This window comes from Bombina bombina, chromosome 10 (assembly GCF_027579735.1).
Source record: "Bombina bombina isolate aBomBom1 chromosome 10, aBomBom1.pri, whole genome shotgun sequence".
In the NCBI taxonomy this organism is placed as follows: domain Eukaryota; kingdom Metazoa; phylum Chordata; class Amphibia; order Anura; family Bombinatoridae; genus Bombina; species Bombina bombina.
In genome coordinates, this window is record NC_069508.1 from 83,386,988 (window position 1) to 83,408,427 (window position 21,440).

General features: G+C 41.7%; 1 protein-coding gene across 2 annotated transcripts in view; it reads left to right on the plus strand.

The window, feature by feature from the left end:
• The window catches only part of LOC128640807 (protein PRRC2C), a 164,571-nt gene that overhangs the window by 108,271 nt on the left and 34,860 nt on the right, over positions 1–21,440 (plus strand). For both annotated transcript variants that reach the window (XM_053693226.1, XM_053693227.1), the window contains 2 exons: positions 5,075–5,211; positions 5,623–5,751. In XM_053693226.1, the coding sequence (XP_053549201.1) occupies positions 5,075–5,211; positions 5,623–5,751 (266 nt within the window). The remainder of the gene's footprint in view (positions 1–5,074; positions 5,212–5,622; positions 5,752–21,440) is intronic.

The window sequence follows — 21,440 nt, forward strand, 5'->3', positions numbered from 1 at the left end:
GAAGACTCGCTCCAGACGGAGACCTCATATGAGGAAATTATGGTTAGAATTAAGGCTCTAAAGCTAGCTAATTCTTTTATCACTGACGCCGCTTTCCAAATAGCTAAGTGAGCGGCGAAAAATTCAGGTTTCGCCATTTTGGCGCACAGGGCGCTATGGCTAAAGTCCTGGTCGGCCGATGTGTCGTCTAAATCCAAGCTTTTGAACATTCCTTTCAAAGGGAAGACCCTATTCAGGCCTGAATTGAAAGAGATTTCAGATATCACCTGGGGAAAAGGCCATGCTCTCCCTCAGGACAAAGCCTTTAAAACAAAGAACAAAGCTAATTTTCATTCCTTTCGCAATTTCAGGAACGGCCCCGCTTCATCCTCTCCGGCTGCAAAGCAAGAGGGTAACGCTTCACAGCCCAAGGCAAACTGGAAACCTTACCAGGCCTGGAATAAGGGTAAACAGGCCAAAAAGCCTGCAGCTACCACCAAGACAGCATGAAGGGGTAGCCCCCGATCCGGGACCGGATCTAGTAGGGGGCAGCCTCTCTCTCTTCGCTCAGGCCTGGGCAAGAGATGTACACGATCCTTGGGCATTAGAGATTGTAGCCCAGGGATACCTTCTAGAATTCAAGGACTCTCCTCCAAGGGGAAAGTTCCACATTTCTTGTCTGTCTACAGATCAGACAAAGAAAGAGGCGTTTTTACGCTGTGTAGAAGATCTACATACAATGGGAGTGATCCACCCAGTTCCAATTGCAGAACAAGGACTGGGGTTTTACTCAAACCTGTTTGTGGTTCCCAATAAAAAGAAGGAACTTTCAGACCAATCCTGGATCTCAAAATTCTAAACAAATTCCTCAGAGTCCCATCATTCAAGATGTAGACCATTCGGACAATCTTACCAATGATCCAGGAGGGTCAATATATGACTACCGTGGATCTAAAGGATGCGTATCTGCACATTCCTATCCACAAAGATCATCGCCAGTTTCTCAGGTTCGCCTTTCTGGACATGCATTTTCAGTTTGTGGTTCTTCCTTTCGGGTTGGCCACTGCTCCCAGAATTTTCACAAAGGTGCTAGGGTCCCTCCTGGCGGTTCTAAGACCGCGGGGCATAGCAGTGGCGCCTTACCTAGACGACATCTTAATTCATGTGTCAACTTTCCAAAGAACCAAGTCTCACACGGAGATTGTATTGGCCTTTCTGAGGTCTCACGGGAGGAAGGTGAACATCAAAAAGAGTTCTCTCTCTCCCCCCTCACAAGAGTTCCATTCCTAGGTTCCCTGATAGACTCGGTAGAAATGAAAATATTTCTGACGGAGGTCAGAAAGCTTAAACTCTTAACTACTTGCCAAGCTCTTTATTCCATTCCTCGGCCCTCTGTGGCTCAGTGCATGGAGACAATCAGACTAATGGTTGCGGCAATGGACATAGTCCCTTTTGCTCGGATACACCTCAGACCACTGCAACTATGCATGCTCAAACAGTGAAATAGGGATTATGCAGATTTGTCTCCTCAAATTCAGTTGGACCAGGAGACCAGAGATTCTCTTCTCTGGTGGTTGTCTCAGGATCACCTGTCTCAAGGAATATGTTTCCGCAGGCCAGAGTGGATCATCGTAACGACCGACGCCAGTCTGTTAGGCTGGGGTGCGGTCTGGGACTCCCTGAAAGCTCAGGGCTTATGGTCTCGGGAAGAAACTCTTCTCCCGATAAACATTCTTGAACTGAGGGCGATATTCAACGCTCTTCAGGCATGACCTCAACTAGCAGCGGCCAAATTCATCAGATTTCAGTCGGACATCACGACTGTGGCTTACGTCAATCATAAGGGGGGAACAAAGAGTTCCCTAGCGATGACGGAAGTAACCAAAATAATCAGGTGGGCGGAGGATCACTCCTGCCATCTCTCAGCAATTCACATCCCAGGAGTAGACAACTGGGAGGCGGATTTTCTAAGTCGTCAGACTTTTCACCCGGGGCAGTGGGAACTCCACCCGGAGGTATTTGCCCAGCTGACTCACCTATGGGGCAGCCCAGAGTTGGATCTGATGGCGTCCCGTCAGAACACCAAACTTCCTCTCTACGGGTCCAGGTCCCGGGATCCCAAGGCGGTATTGATAGATGCTCTAGCAGCGCCTTGGTCCTTCAATCTGGCTTATGTTTTTCCACCGTTTCCTCTCCTCCCGCGTCTGGTTGCCAGAATCAAGCAGGAGAAGGCTTTGGTGATTCTGATAGCGCCTGCGTTGCCACGCAGGACTTGGTATGCAGACCTAGTGGACATTTCATCTGTCCCACCATGGACACTGCCAATGAGGCAGGATCTTCTGATACAGGGTCCGTTCAAGCATCCAAATTTAGTTTCTCTATGTCTGACTGCTTGGAGATTGAACGCTTAATTCTATCAAAGTGTGGGTTCTCTGAGTCAATTATAGATACTCTGATTCAGGCTAGAAAGCCTGTCACCAGGAAAATCTACCATAAGATATGGGGGAAATATCTTTGTTGGTGTGAATCCAAGGGTTACTCATGGAGTAAGATTAGGATTCCCAGGATATTGTCCTTTCTCCAGGAAGGACTGGAGAAAGGATTGTCGGCTAGTTCCTTAAAAGGACAAATATCTGCTTTGTCTATCCTGTTACACAAGCGTCTGGCAGAGGTACCAGACGTTCAAGCGTTTGCTCAGGCTTTAGTCAGAATCAAGTCTGTCTATAAACCTGTGGCTCCGCCATGGAGTTTGAATCTAGTTCTTTCAGTTCTTCAAGGGGTTCCGTTTGAACCTTTACATTCCATAGATATTAAGTTGTTATCTTGGAAAGTTTTGTTTTTGATAGCTATCTCTTCTTCTCGAAGAGTTTCAGAATTATCTTCCTTACAGTGTGATTCACCTTACCTGGTGTTCCACGCAGATAAGGTAGTTTTGCGTACCAAGCCTGGTTTTCTTCCTAAAGTTGTTTCTAACAAGAATATTAACCAGGAAATAGTTGTTCCTTCTCTGTGTCCTAATCCATCTTCGAAGAAGGAACGTCTCTTACACAATCTTGATGTAGTTCGTGCTTTAAAGTTCTATTTACAAGCAACCAAGGATTTCAGACAAACATCTTCCTTGTTTGTTATCTATTCTGGTAAGAGAGGTCAGAAAGCGACTGCTACCTCTTTCCTTTTGGCTGAAAAGCATCATCCGTTTGGCCTATGAGACTACTGGCCAGCAGCCTCCTGAAAGAATTACTGCTCATTCCACCAGAGCAGTGGCTTCCACATGGGCTTTCAAGAATGAGGCTTCTGTTGAACAGATTTGTAAGGCAGCGACTTGGTCTTCACTGCATACTTTTGCCAAATTTTACAAATTCGATACTTTTGCTTCTTCGGAGGCTATTTTTGGGGGAGAGGTTTTGCAAGCAGTGGTGCCTTCCGTTTAAGGTACCTGTCTTGTTCCCTCCCTTCATCTGTGTCCTAAAGCTTTGGTATTGGTATCCCACAAGTAAAGGATGAATCCGTGGACTGGATACACCTTGCAAGAGAAAACAGAATTTATGCTTACCTGATAAATTACTTTCTCTTGCGGTGTATCCAGTCCACGGCCCGCCCTGGCATTTAAGTCAGGTAAACATTTTTTTGTTTAAACTACAGTCACCACTGCACCCTATGGTTTCTCCTTTTTCTTCCTAACCTTTGGTCGAATGACTGGGGGGTGGAGCTAGAGGGGGAGCTATATGGACAGCTTTGCTGTGTGCTCTCTTTGCTACTTCCTGTTGGGAATGAGAATATCCCCACAAGTAAAGGATGAATCCGTGGACTGGATACACCGCAAGAGAAAGTAATTAATCCGGTAAGCATAAATTCTGTTTTTCTTTCGGTCAAATGACTGGGGTTGGAGGGAAGGGAGGTGATATTTAACAGCTTTGCTGTGGTGCTCTGCTGGTCAGGAGTGATATTCCCAATAGTAATTACAGATGATCCGTAGACTCACCGTGTCAAGAAATAAATAAATTTATCAGATAAGCATAAATTTCGTTTTTATTTATTTTGGGGAAATCATCTGGCCATATGACTCTGGAGCCACTTTTTTTCCCATAGTTAGATTTTTTTTTTTCTCTCCTTCCAAAATGGGGTCTCATTTATGGGATTGGTTTAAGCTCATGAAGCACTCTAAAAACTTTTTAAAACGGCAGTTGATTTTGTAATTCCTATTAAAGGGTTTTCTGAAGTTGTTTCCATCTAATACGAGAAGTCCACGGCTTCATTCATTACTTGAAAGAAATACAGAACCCGGCCACCAGGAGGAGGCAAAGACACCCCAGCCAAAGGCTTAAATAACTCCCCCATTCCCCTCATCCCCCAGTCATTCTTTGCCTTTCGTCACAGGTGGTTGCCCTGTCGCAGGGATCTGCTGGTACAGGGTCCTTTTGTGCATCAGAATCTAGATTCTCTGAGGCTGACTGCGTGGAGATTGAACGCTTAGTCTTATCCAGAAAAGGATTTTCTGAGCAGGTGATTGAAGCTGGAGCTGCTTTTGGGAGAAAGATTTTGCACTGTTGTGCACTCAGAATAGGGTCTGCCTCCTTTTTACCCTTCTGTTTTTTTTGTGTCCTTAGAGCTTGGGTACTTGTTTCCCCACAAGTAATAAATAAAAACCGTGGACTCTCCTCATATTAGATGGAAATTTAATTTCCATCGTTACGAGGAGAGTCCACGGCTCCCGCCCGGTTCTTTGTTGGGGGGACCTAAATTTATTTAGTTTTTTCTTCTGGCACCATTTATACCCAGATATTTCTCCTACTGTTCCTTGTTCCCTTGGCAGAATGACTGGGGGATGAGGGGAGTGGGTGAGGTATTTAAGCCTTTGGCTGTGGTGTCTCTGCCTCCTCCTGGTGGCCAGGTTCTGTATTTCCCACAAGTAATGAATGAAGCCGTGGACTCTCCTTGTAACAATGGAAATTAAATGATCAGGTAAGCATAATTTGTTTTTGCACAGTGACTTTTAGACAGTGTATACATTTCTATTTCTTCTTACCTTTCTGTCAGTCCAAACAGTTCAATTTGATAATTGTATTCAAGTGGTTTATGCTTTCTTTCATTCTAGAACACCAGAAGTGCCGCCACCGCCGCCACCACCACCGCCGCCACCACCACCACCAAAACCAGTTGTTGCTGCTCCTTTAGAGATTCCTGCTGTTGCCAAATCATGGGCTAATACTAAGCCAGGAGGGTCAGTGGATGGTAAGTGGGGTTTTAGACCAACTGTACTTTGTTTTTTGTAGGAGCACTTCTTTCAAATAATTATTTTAAAACAAAGAGCCATATTATGACAGTGTAAGTGAATACAATATTGTTCTAAGGGTTTAATGTCTGGACATGGGACAGGACAAAACATTTTTTGAAAGGCAGGCATCTAAATTACTTGTGTACTCCACAGCTTGGGCATTAGTTCCCAGGAGTAATGAATTGTGGACTTACCTTTTATAAAAGAAAATGTAATATTTGCATACTATGGTAAATCTAGAATTTATTTACTTTTTTATATCTCTTTAATTGAGGTTCTAGCCAGTAACTTGTGACAATTTCATATTATGTGCAAGAGGATACAATTGCGGTTTTGAGTAGCTGTACATTGCCTTTGTTTATCTACAGTAGTTCATGTGAACCGATATTTCCAACAAGAGTTTCCTAGTCTGCAGGCAGCTGGAGACCATGAGAAAGTAAGAGAAAAAGATACAGCAGAGAATAATTATGGACCCGGACCAAGTTTACGACCACAGAGTAAGGATTACATATTTTGATACAATAATTTTTTGTGTTCTTTTTAAAAGGGACAAAAATGAAAAAATAAAATGGTTTTGTTATATGCAAAAAATAGTTCAATAATTATACATCGGCATTTGTGTATTTAACTTAGTATCCGAATGCTGAAGAAGGCAGCTGCATTTGACTATTTTCTGAGCCCAGTTTCTTCTTATGAAAGTGCACAGATAAGCGAATGCGCGTCTGCTTACATACATGTGTAATTTTTATACACACACACATTCATCAATTTGTTTTTTCTTCTTGGTATTCATTGTTAAAGCATAAATCTTGTAGACTCATAGGCCGATTTCTAAGCCCTTGAATGCCTCCTTATCTCAGTGCATTTTATTAGCTTTTCATAGCCAGACAGTGCTAGTTCATGTGTACCATAGATAACGTTGTGCTCCTTTGGAGGTAAAAATGCAAGTTTGTCAAAAGCACTGAGATAAGGGGGCAGTCTGCAGAGCCTTAGATACAAGGTAATCATAGAGATAAAAATATATTGTATTAATATAACAATGTTGGGTATGCAAAAATGGGTAGTGAGTTATAGTTCTTTTCTTCTTAATGGGAAAGAACTACCAGCCAAAGGCATACATACTCCTCCCACTTACCCTATCCCCCAGTCATTCTTTGCCTTTAGTCCCAGGAGGTTGGCAGAGATGTCAGTTTTCTTTTAAAATAATTTTACTTTTATTTCTTTTTCATATGTCTCTTATGGGGGGTGCTACCCTTAGACATGGGACGGGAGTTTTAAGTAGTCCTGTCAGTCTCTCGTGGAGGGCCTGGGCGAAAGTGAGAGTCCGGAGATGCAGTGGGAGCTTCCCCTGCGACACCATCCCAACTCATATTCACAGCTCCATTTTCAACACTTGGCGTTGCCGAACTTCGTTTCGCTTCATGCTCTCTAATCTCAAGTCCATGACGGAGGTGATGTTACTATTTGTCACACTTGAAGGGCCACGGCATAGATTCCGGTAAGATCGTTTAATTTTATTCCGTTATTTGTAATGTGATTATTATGACAGTTAAGAATGGGCCTCGCTGAGGCACCTTCTGCTCCGATCTGGGATTATGGGATAATTCCTCCTTTTTTTTTAATCATATTTCTTATGTGATTCAACCTGCTTGTGTATGTGCATAGGAGCTCTGCGGCCGAGACATATGCCTATGTGGCACATATTGGCTTGTTCTTTCGGTTGTGGTTTACACAGCCTAGAACTATACCTTCGGGTTATGCCTATTTTATTCAAACTTGCTAAACTTTTTTCTGTGGGCCTAGTTTTGCCACCCTTTTAGTTTACAGGGCATTTGGTGAACGGGTGCGTTTTTACGCTTGGGTGGGTCTTCTTCCGCTTGGGTGGGTCGTCTTCCCCTTCCCCTTCCGCATTCCTGACTGAGTGGCGACGGACGAAAGAGTCTGCTCCACTGAGGTCTGGTCATAGGTGGTGGCGAGTGCCCCCAGCCATTGTGGGTGTCAGGTGCCAGTCGCTCCCCCCCCCCCAATCTCTGTTTATTTGGTGCAGTCTTAAGCCATAGAGGGTTCCAATACCAGGGCTAATTTTATATCCGATTCTGAGTCGTCCTCGGATGAGGACCGTAATTTGGCCCTGTTATCGCAAGTCTGCTAATCTTGTCTCTTGTGCCTGGATAGTTTGCCTGGTACCTCGGGCTCGGGGGACCCTGGGCCTTCAGAGCCATCGGCCTTTGGGGGCTCTGCTCCTCATGAGGTGCCTTCCCAATCGCATACTCATTTTACTTTTGAGGGTGGCCCCGATGTCCGCTCCACGCATAGTGGATTGTTTCCCCCAGAGATGGCGGGACATTTTTGATTTAATATTTTAATGGCGCTGATTCGCTTGCAGGACCCTGAAGTTTCCTTGCAGTTGTGTGGCTGTCTGCCTTTTCCAGGCGTTCAGACAGGCACTATAATATTCTCCCCAGGGGTGTTTGTTCCCCCTTGTTCTTTTCGTTATAGGATTGTGCGGCTGCATGTCCTATTATGACTTTTTTTACTTATTGGTGGATCCTTTCCTTTATGGTCCGAGGACTTCTCAGTTCTCGCAAGGTTCTTCGAGATAGGCTAGTGGGGATGTCTCTCTCCCCGGTCGGTCTACTGTGAGTTTTCCTAGTCTTTTCTGGAGGTTATGATTTCCGTTTGTTAGGTCTTGCGGAGACATAGTTCCTTCTGGGCGGATGCCTGCGGGTGCCCTTGTTTTTCTTTTATCCCGTCCGGATTATTTTTCTTTCTGTTTTCCCTATGGGAATTCTGGGATGGCTTGATTACAGTTCTTCTACGGAAGTTGTTTCTGGATTTATTCCGGAGTTTTGTGTGTGACCTGTTACTAGTTAGTGACGCATGTTGCGCCTGGCTGGTCCGGTGGGACCTACTGATTCTCTTGTTCAGTTATTTGTTTTTATACACCAAAAAAAAAAAAGAGTAAAAAATGACACTTCTTCTGTACCTTCGGGTCTGGATGTCGGAAACGCTTGGGCTGGCCCGTGTCAGTCCGCACCCGATGTCGGGACCGGTGGTATCTCACTGCGTCCTTTTGCATCCTTGATCCGAGGGGTGTGGTCCTTACCGTGTGGAGCAGTTATGTCCTTTTTGAGCTGCTGTTGATGGTTTGTCAGTATATTTATAAGAATCTTAGCAGTACTCTCCAAATAATATGTGAGTATATGGCAGGGTTACAACTTAATCAGTGACGTGCAGTGACGTCAGAGGATGGTGAGGCAGTGGCTAGGATACGCCTTCATTCTTTAGATATCCTTTGTTGAAGAAATAGCAATGCACATGGGTGAGCCAATCACATGAGGTATCTATGTGCAGCCACCAATCAGCAGCTACTGAGCATATTTAGATATGATTTTCAACAAAGGACATCAAAAGAATAAAGAAAATTAGATATTAGATGTAAATTGGAAAGTTATTTAAATTTGCATATGGGTTTCATATGGGTTTCATGTCCCTTTAAATGGTGTCTTGGAAAACTGGTCAACTTAGTAAACATCTGATTTTAGTCTAAAAGGATTGTAACAGAAACACTTGCCAGATAACACAATGCTTGCTCTGATTATGAGATCTAGAAATCCATGCCCATTAAAATATGTTTAAAACATACTTTTTACTTTAATGCTGCAAATAATGCTTATAGATTCTTTCATTACATAAGGGATGAGAGTCAGAGGGGGAGGAAGAGAGACAGAGAGAGAAAGAGACCATGGGGGAGAACAACACATAAGGAGAGAGATGGATAGATAGAGACACACACACACACACACACACACAAGGGGGGGGGCACTGCATTTTAAAGTAATAAAACAGCAGAGCTACAGAGAGTTCAGAAAATTAGTCTATAATTTAGTGTGAAGTACAGAGGCAAGCTGCTAAGTTAGTGGGTGTAAAGTTTGAGTAAACAAAATACATAAACGACCCTGCTATAAAAGAGTAAACAAACACTAAACCACATTCATTAAATTATCATTTTAACTAACAGAATCTTTCAGTAAAATCTTACTTTAATAAGATGTGGGTGAAACACTGCTCTCTGTGCCTCTCTCCTGCTCTGTAAGGATTCAGGAAGTGACAGTGGCACATTCCACTGCACTTAGAGGGGAAGAACAGAACTCTCTTTTTCACTTTAGCAAAGCTAGCAGGTTCACAGGACAACAAAATATATGAAAGTTGTTTTTTTGCGTTTTTGTTTTGTTTTATATGATTTAACATCCAGCCCCAACCCTATGTTCCACTTACTAATGCCTCTCACTGGATTGGTTCAGCCCAAATAGGACTGCCTCAAATAAGCAGTTAATGAGCCATGCAATGATCTTAACCACTTGCATCCAGTAGATGGCGCAGCATGTTGTGTAATGGTGGGCAGACCTGATTGTGCCTCTTCATTGCACAACATATAGCTGTGAGAAAAAAAAATGCTGGGGGAAAAAATTTACAATTTTTTTTTTTTAAAGCCAATAAAAAAATATATATTTTTGCCCATATGAGAGGTGAAGCACTGCCTCACCTGACTCTAGTGACTGCACATCACTGAACTTAATATATTTAACAATCTTTCTTTAAACAAAACCCACAATCAAACATGCATATGCTAAGACAATAAAATTAATATACTTTTCTGAATTCTTTTTATTAGTTAATATCTATGAACACATTGGACTATATTTGTAGGGATCAGAATGTGAATCAATACTATACACGTTTAAAAACTATTAAAATATTCTATACAGAGTTCATACACATTTACCTTATTCACAATAGCCTTTCATTCAGAGTTGCATTTAAAATATCACAATGAGACTTCAAGATCATCCAAGCAATACAATTTTAACAATGCTGTTAAACAATAGGACAGTATATATACTTCTATTAAAACATCAGAAATTGTATATATTATTTGTGCCAATAGTTAAACTCTGAATGATAACTCTATATTTGCACAGATGAAACAATTTAGCCTTAAGGATATATGTTTAACAATACATAGACTATGAATATGAGCTAAAATACAAACTGCTCTTTAAATTTATTTACTACAGCAATCTTTTAATACATTACCAAGATGAACACCAATCGATATCCAGTATTTTATATAGTTTGACTGTCTCCCACGCAACAGTTTTCAGTCATTTTAGCCAAATCCTTAGCAGCCAGTCTCCTTTAATCATCCTGCCTTCCACTTATATTCTCTAATCATAGGTGAGGAATATTGTTGTTCTTCGGAAACCTTGTCCCTTTTGATTGGGCAGCCTGGGCTATATGGCTGCTAGGGAAAATGCACCTTTGTTAGCAACCAATTTTCCTCTAGCTGTAATTCCTGCATCGCAACACCAGATTCTGTCCATCGGGGGGCCACATGACAAACAAAACAGATTCATTTAACCATTTCTAAACATTTTACATTATTTCCCATATAATAATTATATTAAACAATACTATAACATTGCATTATGGCAGGATAGCACCATGTGAATTTTCTGATTATTTTAATATGAAACATGTGTCTTTAACATTAAATTATATTAAAGTAATTATACTGCCAATTATTCCAGATTGATAACATTTAAAATCCTGACATTGCATTCATGCAAATACAGCATGTTTCACATTTCTAACAAATTCTGAATATATAAATTGATGCCTATGACCAATTGTTGCCTGCAACAGAAATAGAAATAAGTGTTAGAAATGATTTAAGCATTCATTTGTCTATTTGCAAAATTATCAATGTAGTTATTATTCAATACCGCTATTATTTATTTAATGTTGTCTGAATATATGTACATGTGTATGTATAATCACATGTATTTCTATGCTGTCTTTTAACAATGGGTTTATTGCATTTTCCATTTAATCTATTACAAAATTTTAATTCATCTCCCACATATATATTCATTTCTATGCAGTGTTCAAAATTATACAAAATCCAGCAGACCATAGATTGTTATATAGTCATTTAAACTTTCAGGTTGTATAAAGAAAGAAAGATATTTCTCTTAAGTGTATCCAGTCCACGGATCATCCATTACTTGTGGGATATTCTCCTTCCCAACAGGAAGTTGCAAGAGGATCACCCACAGCATAGATGCTATATAGCTCCTCCCCTAACTGTCATACCCAGTCATTCTCTTGCAAGCCTCAACCAAGATGGAGGTCGTAAGAGGAGTGTGGTGTTTTATACTTAGTTTATTCTTCAATCAAAAGTTTGTTATTTTTAAATGGTGCCGGAGTGTACTGTTTATCTCAGGCAGTATTTAGAAGAAGAATCTGCCTGCGTTTTCTATGATCTTAGCAGAAGTAACTAAGATCCATGGCTGTTCTCACATATTCTGAGGAGTGAGGTAACTTCAGAGAGGGAATGGCGTGCAGGTTTTGGTATGTGTAGTTAATATTTTTCTAGGGATGGAATTTGCTAGAAAATGCTGCTGATACCGAACTAATGTAAGTAAAGCCTTAAATGCAGTGACAGCGACTGGTATCAGGCTTATTAATAGAGATACATACTCTTATAAAAAAGTAATATAAAACGTTTGCTGGCATGTTTAATCGTTTTTATATGTATTTGGTGATAAAACTTATTGGGGCCTAGTTTTTTTCCACATGGCTGGCTTGAATTTTGCCTAGAAACAGTTTCCTTAGGCTTTCCACTGTTGTAATATGAGTGGGAGGGGCCTATTTTAGCTTTTTTTTGCACAGCAAAAATTAGACACAGACATCCAGCTTCTTCCTGCATGATCCAGGACATCTCTGGAGGGCTCAAAAGGCTTCAAAGTCGTTTTTGAGGGAGGTAAAAAGCCACAGTAGAGCTGTGGCAGTTGTTGTGACTGTTTGAAAAAACGTTTTTGTCTTTTATTATTCCGTTTTGGGTATTAAGGGGTTAATCATCCATTTGCAAGTGGGTGCAATGCTCTGCTTACTTGTTACATACACTGTAAAAATTTCGTTAGTGTAACTGCCTTTTTTCACTGTTATTTCAAATTTTGACAATGTGTGTTTCTTAAAGGTGCAGTAACTTTTTTATATTGCTTGTAAACTTGTTTAAAGTGTTTTCCAAGTTTGCTAGTCTCATTGCTAGTCTGTTTAAACATGTCTGACACAGAGGAAACTACTTGTTCATTATGTTTGAAAGCCATGGTGGAGCCCCATAGGAGAATGTGTACTAAATGTATTGATTTCACCTTAAACAGTAAAGATCAGTCTTTAAATGTAAAAGAAATATCACCAGAAGATTCTGACGAGGGGGAAGTTATGCCGACTAACTCTCCCCACGTGTCAGACCCTTCGCCTCCCGCTCAGGGGATGCACGCTAATATGGCGCCAATTACATCAGGGACGCCCATAGCGATTACCTTGCAGGACATGGCTTCAATCATGAATAATACCCTGTCAGAGGTATTATCCAGATTGCCTGAATTAAGAGGCAAGCGCGATTGCTCTGGGGTTAGGAGAAATACAGAGCGCGCAGATGCTGTAAGGGCCATGTCTGATACTGCGTCACAATATGCAGATCATGAGGACGGAGAGCTTCAGTCTGTGGGTGACATCTCTGATTCGGGGAAACCTGATTCAGAGATTTCTAATTTCTTTTGTGTAATTAGCAAGAGTCCATGAGCTAGTGACGTATGGGATATACATTCCTACCAGGAGGGGCAAAGTTTCCCAAACCTCAAAATGCCTATAAATACACCCCTCACCACACCCACAAATCAGTTTTTACAAACTTTGCCTCCTATGGAGGTGGTGAAGTAAGTTTGTGCTAGATTCTACGTTGATATGCGCTCCGCAGCAGGTTGGAGCCCGGTTTTCCTCTCAGCGTGCAGTGAATGTCAGAGGGATGTGAGGAGAGTATTGCCTATTTGAATTCAATGATCTCCTTCTACGGGGTCTATTTCATAGGTTCTCTGTTATCGGTCGTAGAGATTCATCTCTTACCTCCCTTTTCAGATCGACAATATACTCTCATATATACCATTACCTCTACTGATTCTCGTTTCAGTACTGGTTTGGCTTTCTACTACGTGTAGATGAGTGTCCTGGGGTAAGTAAGTCTTATTTTCTGTGACACTCTAAGCTTTGGTTGGGCACTTTTATATAAAGTTCTAAATATATGTATTCAAACATTTATTTGCCTTGACTCAGGATGTTCAACGTTCCTTATTTCAGACAGTCAGTTTCATATTTGGGATAATGCATATGAATTTATCTTTTTTTTTTTTTTCTTACCTTAAAATTGACTTTTTTTCCTGTGGGCTGTTAGGCTCGCGGGGGCTGAAAATGCTTAATTTTATTGCGTCATTCTTGGCGCAAAAATATTTTTCTATTTCCGGCGTCTAAACGTTTAAATAAGGTTTTTAAATCTCCTCTAGTTATTCCAGAAGTTTTTCCTGTCCCTGATGCTATTTCTGAAGTAATCTCCAGGGAATGGAATAATTTGGGTAATTCATTTACTCCTTCTAAACGTTTTAAGCAATTATATCCTGTGCCATCTGACAGATTAGAGTTTTGGGACAAAATCCCTAAAGTTGATGGGGCTATCTCTACTCTTGCTAAACGTACTACTATTCCTACGGCAGATAGTACTTCCTTTAAGGATCCTTTAGATAGGAAAATTGAATCCTTTCTAAGAAAAGCTTATTTATGTTCAGGTAATCTTCTTAGACCTGCTATATCTTTAGCGGATGTTGCTGCAGCTTCAACTTTTTGGTTAGAAGCTTTAGCGCAACAAGTAACAGATCATAATTCTCATAGCATTGTTAATCTTCTTCAACATGCTAATAACTTTATTTGTGATGCCATCTTTGATATCATTAGAGTTGATGTCAGGTATATGTCTCTAGCTATTTTAGCTAGAAGAGCTTTATGGCTTAAAACTTGGAATGCTGATATGTCTTCTAAGTCAACTTTGCTTTCCCTTTCTTTCCAGGGTAATAAATTATTTGGTTCTCAGTTGGATTCTATTATCTCAACTGTTACTGGAGGGAAAGGAACTTTTTACCACAGGATAAAAGATCTAAAGGTAAATTTAGGTCTAATAATCGTTTTCGTTCCTTTCGTCACAATAAGGAACAAAAGCCTGATCCTTCATCCACAGGAGCGGTATCAGTTTGGAAACCATCTCCAGTCTGGAATAAATCCAAGCCTTTTAGAAAACCAAAGCCAGCTCCCAAGTCCACATGAAGGTGCGGCCCTCATTCCAGCTCAGCTGGTAGGGGGCAGATTACGATTTTTCAAAGAAATTTGGATCAATTCAATTCACAATCTTTGGATTCAGAACATTGTTTCAGAAGGGTACAGAATTGGCTTCAAAAAAAGGCCTCCTGCAAAGAGATTTTTTTCTTTCCCGTGTCCCAGTAAATCCAGAGAAAGCTCAAGCATTTCTGAAATGTTTCAGATCTAGAGTTGGCTGGAGTAATTATGCCAGTTCCAGTTCTGGAACAGGGGCTGGGGTTTTATTCAAATCTCTTCATTGTACCAAAGAAGGAGAATTCCTTCAGACCAGTTCTGGATCTAAAAATATTGAATCGTTATGTAAGGATACCAACATTCAAAATGGTAACTATAAGGACTATCCTGCCTTTTGTTCAGCAAGGGCATTATATGTCCACAATAGATTTACAGGATGCATATCTGTATATTCCGATTCATCCAGATCACTATCAGTTTCTGAGATTCTCTTTCCTAGACAAGCATTACCAATTTGTGGCTATGCCGTTTGGCCTAGCAACAGCTCCAAGGATTTTTACAAAGGTTCTCGGTGCCCTTCTGTCTGTAATCAGAGAACAGGGTATTGTGGTATTTCCTTATTTGGACGATATCTTGGTACTTGCTCAGTCTTCACATTTAGCAGAATCTCATACGAATCGACTCGTATTGTTTCTTCGAGATCATGGTTGGAGGATCAATTTGCCGAAAAGTTCATTGATTCCTCAGACAAGGGTAACCTTTTTAGGTTTCCAGATAGATTCAGTGTCCATGACTCTGTCTCTGACAGACAAGAGACGTCTAAAATTGGTTTCAGCCTGTCGAAACCTTCAGTCTCAATCATTCCCTTCGGTAGCCTTATGTATGGAAATTCTAGGTCTTATGACTGCTGCATCGGACGCGATCCCCTTTGCTCGTTTTCACATGCGACCTCTTCAGCTCTGTATGCTGAACCAGTGGTGCAGGGATTTCACAAAGATACATCAATTGATATCTTTAAAACCATTTGTACGACACTCTCTGACGTGGTGGACAGATCACCAACGTTTAGTTCAGGGGGCTTCTTTTGTTCTTCCAACCTGGACTGTGATTTCAAAAGATGCAAGTCTGACAGGTTGGGGAGCAGTTTGGGGGTCTCTGACAGCACAAGGAGTTTGGGAATCTCAGGAGGTAAGATTACCAATCAATATTTTGGAACTCCGTGCAATTTTCAGAGCTCTTCAGTCATGGCCTCTTCTAAAGAGAGAATCGTTCATTTGTTTTCAGACAGACAATGTCACAACTGTGGCATATATCAATCAAGGAGGGACTCACAGTCCTCTGGCTATGAAAGAAGTATCTCAAATTCTGGTTTGGGCGGAATCCAGCTCCTGTCTAATTTCTGCGGTTCATATCCCAGGTATAGACAATTGGGAAGCGGATTATCTCAGCCGCCAAACGTTACATCTGGGCGAATGGTCTCTTCACCCAGAGGTATTTCTTCAGATTGTTCAAATGTGTGGGGACTTCCAGAAATAGATCTGATGGCTTCTCATCTAAACAAGAAACTTCCCAGGTATCTGTCCAGATCCAGGGATCCTCAAGCGGAAGCAGTGGATGCATTGTCACTTCCTTGGAAGTATCATCCTGCCTATATCTTTCCGCCTCTAGTTCTTCTTCCAAGAGTAATCTCCAAGATTCTGAAGGAATGCTCGTTTGTTCTGATGGTGGCTCCAGCATGGCCTCACAGGTTTTGGTATGCGGATCTTGTCCGGATGGCCTCTTGCCAACCGTGGACTCTTCCGTTACGACCAGACCTTCTGTCGCAAGGTCCTTTTTTCCATCAGGATCTCAAATCCTTAAATTTAAAGGTATGGAGATTGAACGCTTGATTCTTAGTCAAAGAGGTTTCTCTGACTCTGTGATTATTACTATGTTACAGGCTCGTAAATCTGTATCTAGGAAGATATATTATAGAGTCTGGAAGACTTACATTTCTTGGTGTCTTTCTCATCATTTTTCCTGGCATTCTTTTAGAATTCCGAGAATTTTACAGTTTCTTCAGGATGGTTTGGATAAAGGTTTGTCTGCAAGTTCCTTGAAAGGACAAATCTCTGCTCTTTCTGTTCTTTTTCACAGAAAGATTGCTAATCTTCCTGATATTCATTGTTTTGTACAAGCTTTGGTTCGTATAAAACCTGTTATTAAGTCAATTTCTCCTCCTTGGAGTTTAAATTTGGTTCTGGGGGCGCTTCAAGCTTCTCCATTTGAACCTATGCATTCATTGGACATTAAATTACTTTCTTGGAAAGTTTTGTTTCTTTTGGCCATCTCTTCTGCCAGAAGAGTTTCTGAATTATCTGCTCTTTCTTGTGAGTCTCCTTTTCTGATTTTTCATCAGGATAAGGCAGTGTTGCGAACTTCTTTTCAATTTTTACCTAAGGTTGTGAATTCTAACAACATTAGTAGAGAAATTGTGGTTCTTTCATTATGTCCTAATCCTAGGAATTCTAAGGAGAAATCATTGCATTCTTTGGATGTAGTTAGAGCTTTGAAATATATGTTGAAGCTACTAAGAATTTCCGAAAGACTTCTAGTCTTTTTGTTATCTTTTCCGGTTCTAGGAAAGGTCAGAAGGCCTCTGCCATTTCTTTGGCATCTTGGTTGAAATCTTTAATTGATCATGCTTATGTCGAGTCGGGTAAATCTCCGCCTCAAAGGATTACAGCTCATTCTACTAGGTCAGTTTCTACTTCCTGGGCTTTTAGGAATGAAGCTTCTGTTGATCAGATTTGCAAAGCAGCAACTTGGTCTTCTTTGCATACTTTTACTAAATTCTATCATTTTGATGTTTGTTTTTCATCTGAAGCAGTTTTTGGTAGAAAAGTACTTCAGGCAGCTGTTTCAGTTTGATTCTTCTGCTTATAATTTCAGTTTTTTTCATTATAAGATTTAAACTTTATTTTGGGTGTGGATTATTTTCAGCAGAATTGGCTGTCTTTATTTTATCCCTCCCTCTCTAGTGACTCTTGCGTGGAAGATCCACATCTTGGGTATTCATTATCCCATACGTCACTAGCTTATGGACTCTTGCTAATTACATGAAAGAAAACATAATTTATGTAAGAACTTACCTGATAAATTCATTTCTTTCATATTAGCAAGAGTCCATGAGGCCCACCCTTTTTTGTGGTGGTTATGATTTTTTTGTATAAAGCACAATTGTTCCAATTCCTTATTTTTTATGCTTTCGCAGTTTTTTTCTTATCACCCCACTTCTTGGCTATTCGTTAAACTGATTTGTGGGTGTGGTGAGGGGTGTATTTATAGGCATTTTGAGGTTTGGGAAACTTTGCTCCTCCTGGTAGGAATGTATATCCCATACGTCACTAGCTCATGGACTCTTGCTAATATGAAAGAAATGAATTTATCAGTTAAGTTCTTACATAAATTATGTTTTTAAATTTAAGCTTGAGAACCTTCGTGTGTTGCTTGGGGAGGTATTAGCTGCTCTGAATGACTGTAACACAGTTGCAGTACCAGAGAAATTGTGTAGGCTGGATAAATACTATGCGGTGCCGGTGTGTACTGATGTTTTTCCTATACCTAAAAGGCTTACAGAAATTATTAGCAAGGAGTGGGATAGACCGGGTGTGCCTTTTTCCCCACCTCCTATATTTAGAAAAATGTTTCCAATAGACGCCACTACACGGGACTTATGGCAGACGGTCCCTAAGGTGGAGGGAGCAGTTTCTACTTTAGCAAAGCGTACTACTATCCCGGTTGAGGACAGTTGTGCTTTTTCAGATACAATGGATAAAAAATTGGAGGGTTACCTTAAAAAAATGTTTATTCAACAAGGTTTTATTTTACAGCCCCTTGCATGCATTGCGCCTGTCACGGCCGCGGCGGAATTCTGGTTTGAGGCCCTGGAAGAGGCCATCCATACAGCTCCATTGACTGAAATTATTGACAAGCTTAGAACACTTAAGCTAGCTAACTCATTTGTTTCTGATGCCATTGTTCATTTGACTAAACTAACGGCTAAGAATTCCGGATTCGCCATCCAAGCGCGTAGGGCGCTATGGCTTAAATCCTGGTCAGCTGACGTGACTTCGAAGTCTAAATTACTCAACATTCCTTTCAAGGGGCAGACCTTATTCGGGCCTGGTTTGAAGGAAATTATTGCTGACATTACTGTAGGTAAGGGTCACACCCTTCCTCAGGACAGGGCCAAAGCAAAGGCCAAACAGTCTAATTTTCGTGCCTTTCAAAATTTCAAGGCAGGTGCAGCATCAACTTCCTCCGCTTCAAAACAAGAGGGAACTTTTGCTCAATCTAAGCAGGCCTGGAAACCTAACCAGTCCTGGAACAAAGGCAAGAAGGCCAGAAAGCCTGCTACTGCCTCTAAGACTGCATGAAGGAACGGCCCCCTATACGGCGACGGATCTAGTAGGGGGCAGACTTTTTCTCTTCGCCCAGGCGTGGGCAAGAGACGTTCAGGATCCCTGGGCGTTGCAGATCATATCTCAGGGATACCTTCTGGACTTAAAAGCTTCCCCTCCACAAGGGAGATTTCATCTTTCAAGGCTTTCTGCAAATCGGATAAAGAAAGAGGCATTCCTACTCTGTGTGAAAGACCTCCTAGTTATGGGAGTGATCCATCCAGTTCCGCGGACGGAACAAGGACAGGGTTTTTATTCGAATCTGTTTGTGGTTCCCAAAAAAGAGGGAACCGTCAGACCAATTTTGGATCTAAAGATCTTAAACAAATTCCTCAGAGTTCCATCTTTCAAAATGGAAACTATTCGGACCATCCTACCCATGATCCAAGAAGGTCAGTACATGACCACAGTGGACTTAAAGGATGCCTACCTTCACAAACCGATAAACAAAGATCATCATCGGTTTCTAAGGTTTGCCTTTCTAGACAGGCATTACCAATTTGTAGCTCTTCCCTTCGGGTTGGCTACAGCCCCGAGAATCTTTACAAAGGTTCTGGGCTCACTTCTGGCGGTTCTAAGACCGCGAGGCATAGCGGTGGCTCCGTATCTAGACGACATCCTGATACAGGCGTCAAGCTTTCAAGTTGCCAAGTCTCATACAGAGATAGTTCTGGCATTCCTGAGGTCGCACGGGTGGAAAGTGAACAAGGAAAAGAGTTCTCTATCCCCACTCACAAGAGTCTCCTTCTTAGGGACTCTTATAGATTCTGTAGAAATGAAAATTTACCTGACGAAGTCTAGGTTATCAAAACTTCTAAATGCTTGCCGTGTTCTTCACTCCATTCCGCGCCCTTCGGTAGCTCAGTGTATGGAGGTAATCGGCTTAATGGTAGCGGCAATGGACATAGTGCCATTTGCGCGCCTTCATCTCAGACCGCTGCATTTATGCATGCTGAGTCAGTGGAATGGGGATTACACAGATTTGTCCCCTCTGCTAAATCTGGATCAAGAGACCAGAGATTCTCTTTTCTGGTGGTTGTCTCGGGTACACCTGTCCAAGGGTATGACCTTTCGCAGGCCAGATTGGACAATTGTAACAACAGATGCCAGCCTTCTAGGTTGGGGTGCAGTCTGGAACTCCCTGAAGGCACAGGGATCGTGGACTCAGGAGGAGAAACGCCTTCCAATAAATATTCTGGAGTTAAGAGCGATATTCAATGCTCTTCTGGCTTGGCCTCAGTTAGCAACACTGAGGTTCATCAGATTTCAGTCGGACAACATCACGACTGTGGCTTACATCAACCATCAAGGGGGAACCAGGAGTTCCCTAGCGATGTTAGAAGTCTCAAAAATAATTCGCTGGGCAGAGTACCACTCTTGCCACCTGTCAGCAATCCATATCCCAGGCGTGGAGAACTGGGAGGCGGATTTTCTAAGTCGTCAGACTTTCCATCCGGTGGAGTGGGAACTCCATCCGGAGGTGTTTGCTCAATTGATTCATCGTTGGGGCAAACCAGAGTTGGATCTCATGGCGTCTCGCCAGAACGCCAAGCTTCCTTGTTACGGATCCAGGTCCAGGGACCCAGAAGCGACGCTGATAGATGCTCTAGCAGCGACTTGGTTCTTCAACCTGGCTTATGTGTTTCCACCGTTTCCTCTGCTCCCTCGACTGATTGCCAAAATCAAACAGGAGAGAGCATTGGTGATTCTGATAGCGCCTGCGTGGCCACGCAGGACTTGGTATGCAGACCTAGTGGACATGTCATCCTTTCCACCATGGACTCTGCCTCTAAGACAGGACCTTCTGATACAAGGTCCTTTCAATCATCCAAATCTAATTTCTCTGAGACTGACTGCATGGAGATTGAACGCTTGATTCTATCAAAGCGTGGCTTCTCCGAGTCAGTCATTGATAATTTAATACAGGCACGAAAGCCTGTTACCAGGAAAATCTACCACAAGATATGGAGTAAATATCTTTATTGGTGTGAATCCAAGAATTACTCATGGAGTAAGGTTAGGATTCCTAGAATATTGTCCTTTCTCCAAGAGGGCTTGGACAAAGGATTATCAGCTAGTTCCTTAAAGGGACAGATTTCTGCTTTGTCTATTCTTTTGCACAAGCGTCTGGCAGAGGTTCCAGACGTCCAGGCATTTTGCCAGGCTTTGGTTAAAATTAAGCCTGTGTTTAAACCTGTTGCTCCCCCGTGGAGCTTAAACTTGGTTCTTAAGGTTCTTCAAGGAGTTCCGTTTGAACCCCTTCATTCCATTGATATTAAGCTTTTATCTTGGAAAGTTCTGTTTTTGATGGCTATTTCCTCGGCTCGGAGAGTCTCTGAGCTATCTGCCTTACAATGTGATTCTCCTTATCTGATTTTTCATGCAGATAAGGTAGTTCTGCGTACCAAACCTGGGTTTTTACCTAAGGTGGTTTCTAACAAGAATATCAATCAAGAGATTGTTGTTCCATCATTGTGTCCTAATCCTTCTTCAAAGAAGGAACATCTTTTACATAATCTGGA